We start from the raw sequence: 9,670 nt of genomic DNA, 5'->3' as shown, positions 1-9,670 counted from the left end.
CCCATATGGAGAAAATTAGGAATTGGACTGAAATGTAATCTTTGTAGAAATAAGAAAAGTGAAATCATATAGATCTATGAGACATGTGAACCCTTAAAACGTAAAGTATTACCACAATTAATAAATTCTTTAGTTTTAATATTGTATACTAGGTTTTGACAGTGGAGATATTTTCTATCGCGGGACAAAAATTATTATTATTTATCTCCTTTTTAATAAATCTGCAAAAATGTCAACAATTCTGTGTTTTTCTGTCAATATGGGGTGCTGTGTGTACATTAATGAGGAAAAAAAATTAACTTAAATGATTTTAGCAAATGGCTGCAATATAACAAAGAGCGAAAAATTTAAGGGGGTCTGAATACTTTCCGTACCCACTGTATATCTAGTTCAATATGTCTAGTTTAGTTATATCTTAAAACTCACCTATTTGTATTTTTTATTTTTTTTGTCAGCATGCGTCATATTGAGCAGGATAAAACGCTGGTTGAATCTTTTTTAGAAAGAAGAAACTTTAAAAAAAATCTAAACTTTTAAACAGTCTAAAGTTTTAGAACTGGAATAAACCTGATTAATACAAATTATACTTAAGACCAGTGAGAATATTTCTACCATAGGACGGAAGTAGAAGGGAACACTGTTTATTTAAACTTTAAAGCAATATTACACTTATAAAATAAATGTAGCACATTCAAAACGTTCACTTAGAGAAAAGTGAATTGACTAACTGAACATCTGGTCTGTATCTCCTCCCTCACCCCTCCCATCTCTCTGTGAGGGTCCGAAGCACTCAGACCCTCAGTTTCATAATGGACAAGGCAAGGGTCTGTGAGATTTTGTTTATGATTCAACTTAAACTAAATGCATTGTATTTTATTTTTTTAAATCACTCATTCATGTTTGGACATCACTGCGTAAAGATCTACCTCTTAGCGCTCTGAAAGACGTAAGGCTTTTTTCATATTTATTGTTACCTAAAACTAGTTGTTTCGCTGTGTTTTAGAGCCATGTTTATTTTTATATTGTGTTATATATAGTCACATATTCTATTTATTACCATCTTCTTAAATTAGAGACAAGTTATTTTATACATCTGCTTGAATGGTGTGTGTGTGTGTTTAATTATATTTTAAAAACATAACTATTTGTCAGGGCAAAACACTGATTTTTTTTTAAAGAATCTAAAGTGTTTGAAGCAGAATAAATCTAATATAAATTATAATTTAGGTTGAAATTTAAACAAAAACCACACCATTCTACCAAATGTTTATTTAAAATTTAAGTAACATTATGCTTTGAAATCATTATTAACGCAGACATTCACAGAAGTTTTCTACACTCTCTCAGCCTGCCTGTGTGTGTGTGTTGTTCCACTCCCCCACGACTGCCTCCCATTTTCACTCTGTGAGCTAGACATGTAACAAAACTCTGCACTCGGAGATTTTATAATTCAGCTTCAACTATTTGCAAACCTTTTATTCGATGCACCGCTGCCATTGTGTAAAGATGTAATTTCTCAACCTCCCTGAAAAATGTAAGTAATTTTTTCATTATGCTCAAAGTTTTAATTATTATTGATTTATTTTATTCATTAAGCTAAGTTTTTAATTCTTTATTTTCATTTCATTATAACGCTGAAAATCAGAAAACAGCCAGAATATGTCTCTCTGTGTGTGTGTGTGTGTGTGTGAGAGAGTTATTTTTATTTTATAGTATTTTTAAATGTATTTTCTAATTTATTTTCTAATTTATTGTCTCCTTTTTTACTTTGGTGGTGTAATTATATTCTGTATTTTACACATCTAAAATGCTTTGGCAATACTGTAACACAAATGTCATGCCAATAAAGCACATTGAACTTGAGAGATATACACAATATGCGTTGATCTCTTAAAATTGTTTATTCTTTTACTTATATTTTGATACTGTCCTTAAAACCAATATCTTTCTCACATCCATGTATAGAGTGACCAAAAACCCCGAGATGGCGTGCCACCCGATACCTCGCACATGTGGTCCACAGCTGTCCCGGACGATGAAGTTCAAAAACAGACGTGAAATCTTCAATTCTGAACTTTGACACGGCCAATTTAAACAAAACTCATATTTCATGCTGGAGGTCACAGGTCAACCTCGGTAATCCATCTATATTAATAACAGATGGCATAGCACATCTGGGCTGTGTTCCAGTTCACTTTTAGACACGCACTTGCGAATTTCCTAAGCACTTCCCATCGGGGGAATCCCCGCCGCCATTTTGAAGTGCGTTCCACTTCATCAAGTGGACGAGGGAAGTTTACATGGACATACTCTCGACCCCTCGATTTTAACGGAGGGAGCGAGTCTGCTTCATATGCACACATCAGGCCGCTCTGTAGACCACAATGCAACAAGACTACGACGTCATCGCAGATCACATTTAATTTATCTCCACCCCAAACAACTCTATAATATATAAATGATTTTTTTTACATTTCTAACAGCCCAAGCATATCTATATACATATAGAATGCTGCACCAAACAAATTCGTAAGGGGAAACATATGTAAACAATAAACCAACTCCGTAGCGGATTCTAAGTGATCAAGGCCTTAGGAAGTTCCAATTCAGCCCATTCCAAGGGTTCTGCCAGTAGTGGGCACTCATTCAACGTAATCAATGACGTACATCCAAGTAAACGAGACGGAGGGAAGTTAGCGAGTGAAGGGCATAAAAAAGTGAACTTTAACACAGCCCTGGAGATCATTAAAAGGTCAGAGGTTAAGAGGGAGGAGCTAAAGGTCAAAGGTCATCCATCAAATATTTTGACATATAGTCCAGAGTACAGACCTAGTTACTATTTCCGTATTAAAGCACGGTTTTACAACAACAAAATGAAAATAATAAACAAAATGAAATTCAGCAAGAATTGAATGTAAAATCATCCAAAGAAGTCACTGTCCTAAAATGGGCCACACTGAAGAACCTATTTACATTTATTTTTGGATTTGACTGATAAATGCAGATTGCTTTAAAATGAGTTCTTCAAGTTGAATGAAATGCATCAATACAAATTCACGTAAACATTGAGAAAAAAAAAACATACACAAAAATATGAACTATTTACAAAGATTCCACATTTTATTTTAAGTGTTAACATCTCATCAAACTGAAATTACACATGCAACATGATTTTTAATCTATATAAAAAAAAGGAGTAAAGCCCTCATTCCACTAAGTTGCAGGAAAATTCACATTTGTTCTATTTTATTGCTTTGATAGAGGGGTGAGTTAGTTTTGAACCCACTCAGGACCCCTTTTACCCCAAACCTTTACATGGATAAAACTCCAAATGTATGATGAAAAAAAATAAATAACACCCAACAGACTAGTCACGTAAAATCATAAGGTGTGTGCACAGACACACACGGAGCACACACAAAAACAAGCTAAACAAACATAGAAGTCCAGCTCTGTGACCTGTGAGAGTCCACTGAAGATCTCCATAGCAGACCCCACTGCTCATGACCTGTGGAAGTGTGGAGGTCTGATTCGTGATGATTAGGTGTTGATTTCTGCACATCTTCAGGAGAACTGGAGCTGTTGCACACCTGGGATCTACATCAGATGAAACACAGTTAAAAGCATCACTCAAAATGCTTGAAAGTGAAGACTGAAGTGTGCTATCTTAAGTGTGATTCTGACCTGCTGATAGGAGGTGGTGTAAACCATCACATTTTGTTGCTGTCCATCAGCTGTTATGATTCCTGCAGGTAGTGGATTTGCTGAGAGAGAAAAAGATTTTATTGTGCGGAGTAGTCACACGGTAAACTGTAGCTTATGTCAAAAAGATTTATGGCTTTGACCTTTTGACCTTTCCCCTCCCCCACATAGCCTTTTGACCTTACCCCTCCCCCACCACATGGCCCACCCACGACCTTGAGACCACCCACGTCCTGCTGACCACGTGACCTTTTAATATCCAGATGTGGAAATCGGCATATGTGGAATTCCGATGTCGACCTGTGACCTCCGTGAGAGAAATATGTTTGTACAACTCTGTCTGGTCAAAATAGAAAAACAATTTTAACAGATCATGAGAACATATCACAATATGTGTGTGCATGTACACGCATACAATATGATTACTGTATAAAACGATTCTCAGCATCATAAAAAAAGGATTTAAATAACACGCCTAATAATGAAATTGAAAATAAATCAATAAATAAAGAAATGGATAAAAATCCCCTTAGTTTTCAAATTGTGCTTAGTTTAGGTTGGAAAAGCTCCTCTGTCTCTCTCTCTCTCTCTCTCTCTCTCTCTCTCTCTATGGGAGATGTGGGGAAAAGAAGGTTGTAATGATGAACAAACAATATTAAAAAGTAAAGGAATTTAAGAGACCAATTTTAAGAGACACTCTCTCTCTCTCTCATCTCACACACACGCACACGCATTCAGTCTTATTCTCTTCTTTTAAATGAATATAAATAAATAAATTATGTGATCACATGATATAAAACAAAGCAAAACATTTACACTAGTTTTAGGCGTCACAAAAAATATAGTAAAACTAAAAAACTAAAAAAAATGATTATTTTATATATATTATCCATGTTATTTATGTTTTTATACAGAAGGAAAACGCTTAACGAGATACTTTGTGCATTGCGTTCATATTCTGCTGTTCTGTGGCCACGGATTTGCGGGTCTTGTCTTTTTCTTGCAGGACCCTGTACGTTATAGTATAAAATTAGTTTTAATCGTTTAATCACCACCACAGCGTCTTGTCTCCATTGGCAACACGCACGATTTGTGTCGACTGCAAGTGACGTCGCAGGTATCGGAGAGTGCAAGTGGCGATTGCAAGTGACTTCGTAATTTAGTTTCTTTTGTCTTGTCTTCACCACCTGGCTACTGTTGTAAAATGTTGAGAGATTCAAACAAAAAGTTTGTTTGCTCAAAACTTTCGAGCTTCAAAAACGTTCTTCAGAAAACTACGGGTGACGTCACGGACGTCGAAGCATACAGTCTATGCTTGACACATGCACTGTAACTCTGCCCGTCTCTGAGTGGGTCTGACGCATTCATTTCACAATGGTGTAAACTCCCTCCCTGGGAGGATCTGTGAGTTTTGTTTATATTTCAACTTAAACATTTTTTGTTTTATTTATTTATTTATTTTATTGGAAGCATTTCATTCACGGAATGGATGTCATTGTTCACAGAAAATAAAGTGTTTTTATATTGTCATCTAAAACTATAGTAAATGTTTATTTTATACAGTATGTTACATATAATCACATTTTATTTATCACCATCTTCTCTAAAAGAAGAAAATGATTGTATAAGGTCAATAAACTTAAATGAATGTTGAATACATGTTTAAAATGTATGATAAATGGTTTGCTTTGCTTTAGTAACATGTTTGTTACTATGATGTATAATTCTATATTTTATTTATTATCATGTTCTTTAACCCTCTGGGGTCTGAGAGGTTTTGAGGCCTGAAGAAGTTTTGACATGCCCTGACATGTGTTTTTTCAGTATCTTAAAACATATTAATGGCCAAATTCTGATTATACTGTATTCAGCACAAACTGGGCTACAATAATATGTGAGCAGCATGAATGTACATGATTGTGTTTATGCATGGTTAGTGAAAAAAATAAAAATTCGGTTTAAAATACTTGTTTAAAATGTTAAATGATAATGATAAATGGTTTGCTTTGCTTTGTTACTATGCTGTCATATATAATTCTATTTAATTTATTGCCATTTTCTTTAAAATAGAGATGAGTCTCTTTTTAGCTAGTAATGTTTGTTTGCTTTGTGTGTGCTTGTTTATGATTTATCAGAACACAAATTTTAATAAAAGACATGGGTATTACACTGATATAACGTGTTTTTCATGAAACTTTCTTGAGTTGTCATAATTAAGATAGCTTACAAACAATATTCTATCAAAAATGGATGTATATGCAGAAATATTTGTGTAATGGGTAGGTGTAGTTTGTACAGTAAAAAAAAATCATTATGCCTATATGGAGTGCCCCACAAACCAGATGTGTAGTAATAATTCAAATGATTGACCTGAGCTAAATTTGTCCCTGAGCATTACAGCTTTTTAAATGATAAATTATACTAAATTATGTTTATGAAAATATAAAAATGCAGAAGGTTTACTGTGATGGGTAGGTTTAGGGGATGATAAAGTATAAAATTCATTAATAAAATGTAAATATGAATATAAAATGTTAAATATTTGTTTAAAATGTATGATAAATGATTTGCTTTGCTTTAGTAACGTGTTTGATACTACGACATATACTTTATTTATTACCATTTTCTTTAAAATAGAGATAAGTCTCTTTTTTAGCTTGAAATGTTTATGTATGTGTGTGCTTGTTTATATGATTTATCAGAACACAAACTTGTATAATGACATGGGGCTACACTGATATAACAATGTAAATGTGGTTTATGATTACATTTATTGAGTCCTCATAATTAATATCGCTTAGAGACAATATTTTATTAAAAATGGAAGTATGCAGGATTTTTTTGTGTGAAGGGTAGGTGTACAGTTTGTACAGTAAAAAACGTCTATGGAGTGTCCCCACAAAGCAGGCGTGTGTGTGTGTGTGTGGGTGTGGGTGCGTGGTTACCTTGTTGTGTAGCAATACTTCAAATAATTGACTTGAGCAAAATTTGTCCTCATGAGCATAACACCTTCATAAATTATACCAAATGATGTTTATGAAAATATAGAAATACAGAAAGTTAACTGTGATGGGTAGGTTTAGGGGGGTGATACAGTATAAAATTAAATAATATAATGTAAATATGAATATAAAATTTTCTAAATATAATGTAGAACTTTAATTTTCTGTGAAACTGCTTTTGCAAGAATTTGTTTTGTGAAAAAGTTATACAAATTGTAGGATCTCTGTCTCGAACAGACCCAAATAACTATGGAATCTTTACATTCCAAAGGAAAACCAAAAGTTCTCCTACTCAGCCATCTGCGGTCGTAAAACTGATCAATGGTTAACCGAGGCGCCCAATTGTCTCGAGCAGTTCTTGTTCCACTCTGCTCATCTTCTCAAGAGACATCTAAAGCAGTGATAGACTTAATCCAATCAAAAGAAGAAGAAAACCCCTTTTGTTTTAGTCATGTCAGCCACAAATGGTTGATTGTCCCCTGGTGACCAAGCTTCATGTACGACAGGAAGGGAGTGATTTAGCAAACAAGCTCCAGGCCTGCAAAAACAACGGATCTAAAGAACAGTGACAATCAACCTCTGTCTTATTGCAAACTCAGACTCTCTCAGACGAACTTCAAGGCTGCTCCGTAACCAAGCAACGCCTATTCACCCCGAGGGCTCTCCCAAAAAGAGGTCATCGGCAACCAATCAGAGGCTCCGGGGTTCCCTGGGACAAGCCAACGAGGAAAACCCCTCTCAGCTCTCAACTCAAAGGCAAGTAAAACAAGGTCTCCTTACTAGCTGGAAAACTGGTGCTGAATTTATCTTAAAGTCCCCCTGTAGTCAAATATTTTATCCCTTAAAACGTAACTTTGATCATCAAAATTACATATTTAAATGTTTTTTCTTGTGAAAATTATTTTCTCATGCCTTAAAATAGCTTGAATGTAACTCAACACCCTTGCCTCATTTACTATACGCTGATCTATGAATATGCAAATTAGTCCCGCCTCCACTCAGTCACACCAGCCAGCGCCTCCTGATCCACTGAACCGTAGTAAACGCAAAACAATGGCATACACGGATAATGACTGATAAAACTATGTTTTTACTAGCGGACAACTACAGTGAATACTGTAACATTCGTTAAAGTTACTTACTTGACGATGTTGTGTCCTAAAATGACTTGAAGACTCGAATGCAGCCGTTTGTGATTCTTAATTCGCTTAATTCTTAATGTTGTGTAATTTAAAGTTAAAACTTTGCCCAGATCTTGTTACCTTGCTCATAGTTAACACAAATACCAATCTTGTATTATTATCGTTGGCCACGGAGTAGTACAAACAGAATTGGTAAGATACACTAAATTCTACTAGACGCTGGACGAATAGTTGATGAAGTGTAAGCTATACATTTTGAATCAGACTTTGAATCTTCAGATTCGAATTCCCCTCTCAAACGAGTTCCTTACAAAATAAACGTGAATTGAATTGAATTATGTCTATGGAAAGCCTCCATAAAACATGGACATCTGACATGTCCAGACATAGCCCCCAACAGCCCTTATCATTTGGCCTGTTAAAATATTTTCCCCCCTTTTACTTATTTTGACGCCGCGATTCGCTATCATTACAATCGACCAATAACTTTTTCTTCCATGACAAACTCTTTTTCCCACTCCTGGAAAAATGTACGACATTTTTATATTTATAGTGATGCCTAAAACTAGTGTAAATGTTTTGCTTTGTTTTATATCATGTGTGATCACATAATTTATTTATATTCATTTAAAAGAAGAGAACAAGATTCGGGCGATTGAATGCGTGTGTGTGTGAGAAAGAGAGAGAGAGAGAGACTCTTAAAATTGGTCTCTTAAATTCCTTTACTTTTTAATATTGTTTGTTCATCATTACAACCTTCTTTTCCCCAGAGAGAGAGAGAGAGAGAGAGAGAGCGTGAGAGAGAGAGAGAGAAAGAGAGAGAGAGACAGAGGAGCTTTTCCAACCTAAACTAAGCACAATTTCTGTAAACCTCTAATTCGAAGAATGGTCATCCTTGCACGAGGAAAACTTTTTCTCACAGAAAAATGTAAGGGCATTTTTATCCATTTCTTTCTTTATTGATTTATTTTCAATTTCATTATTAGGTGTGTTATTTAAATCCTTTTTTATAATGCTGAGAACCGTTTTATACAGTCATCATATTATATGTGTGTACACGCACACACATTTTGTGATATGTTCTCATGATCTGTTAAAATTGTTTATTTATTTTGATATTGTCCATCATTACATCCTTCTTTTTCTCACATCTCCCATAGAGAAAGAGAGAGTGACCCAAAATGAAACAGGACACCTCCCCGGACATGTGGACCGCAGATGGGTAAACCCCTGATTTGGGAGTTCAAAACGGACCATAAAAGTTCAAAAACATTACACAGAATTCATTTATGACTCGTCACCGGACAAAACATTTCTCTCACGGAGGTCACAGGTCGACATCGGAATTCCACATATGCAGATTTCCACATCTGGATATCATTAATAGGTCACGGGGTCAGCAGGACGCGGCTGGTCTCAAGGTCGCGACATGGGTGGGCCATGTGGTGAGGGAGGGGTAAGGTCAAAAGTCTAAGTGGGGGAGGGGAAAGGGAAAGTATTTTACTCTGACTTGGAAACTTTGACAGGCGAGGTTGACGCCGTTTGAACTTATAAAAAAGACTCAAAGCAATCTGCAAGTAAAAACCGTTTAAGGGAGCAACTGACATCCTGTTGAGGCGAGAAGAAAGCAGGTGTCTCTTGCTGCGGTTAGCAAAAGGTATAGAATTAAAGATGCTGTCATGTATAGCTCTTGCTTTGCAAGTTTTCTGCAAAAGTAAGGGGGTGTTAAAGGGGTCATATGATGCTTTTTTTAAAGATCATTATTTGGTGTATTTGGTGTAACAGAATATGTTGACATGCTTTAATGTTCAAAAAACACATTAT

General features: G+C 35.3%; 1 protein-coding gene across 1 annotated transcript in view; it reads right to left on the bottom strand.

The window, feature by feature from the left end:
- Nucleotides 1-3,140: 3,140 nt before the first annotated feature.
- The window catches only part of LOC107678987 (nuclear transcription factor Y subunit beta-like), a 12,763-nt gene continuing 6,233 nt past the window's right edge, over nucleotides 3,141-9,670 (bottom strand). The window contains exons 6-7 of the mRNA XM_016474385.1: nucleotides 3,685-3,764; nucleotides 3,141-3,597 (exon numbers count right to left, since the gene is read on the bottom strand). Of these exons, the coding sequence (XP_016329871.1) occupies nucleotides 3,565-3,597; nucleotides 3,685-3,764 (113 nt within the window). The 3' untranslated portion in view covers nucleotides 3,141-3,564. The remainder of the gene's footprint in view (nucleotides 3,598-3,684; nucleotides 3,765-9,670) is intronic.

Source organism: Sinocyclocheilus anshuiensis, unplaced genomic scaffold, assembly GCF_001515605.1.
Source record: "Sinocyclocheilus anshuiensis isolate Anshui unplaced genomic scaffold, SAMN03320099.WGS_v1.1 scaffold2044, whole genome shotgun sequence".
NCBI classification, from domain to species: Eukaryota; Metazoa; Chordata; class Actinopteri; order Cypriniformes; family Cyprinidae; genus Sinocyclocheilus; species Sinocyclocheilus anshuiensis.
The sequence above is the reverse complement of the archived record's forward strand: the minus strand, read 5'-3'. Positions and strand labels throughout refer to the sequence as shown.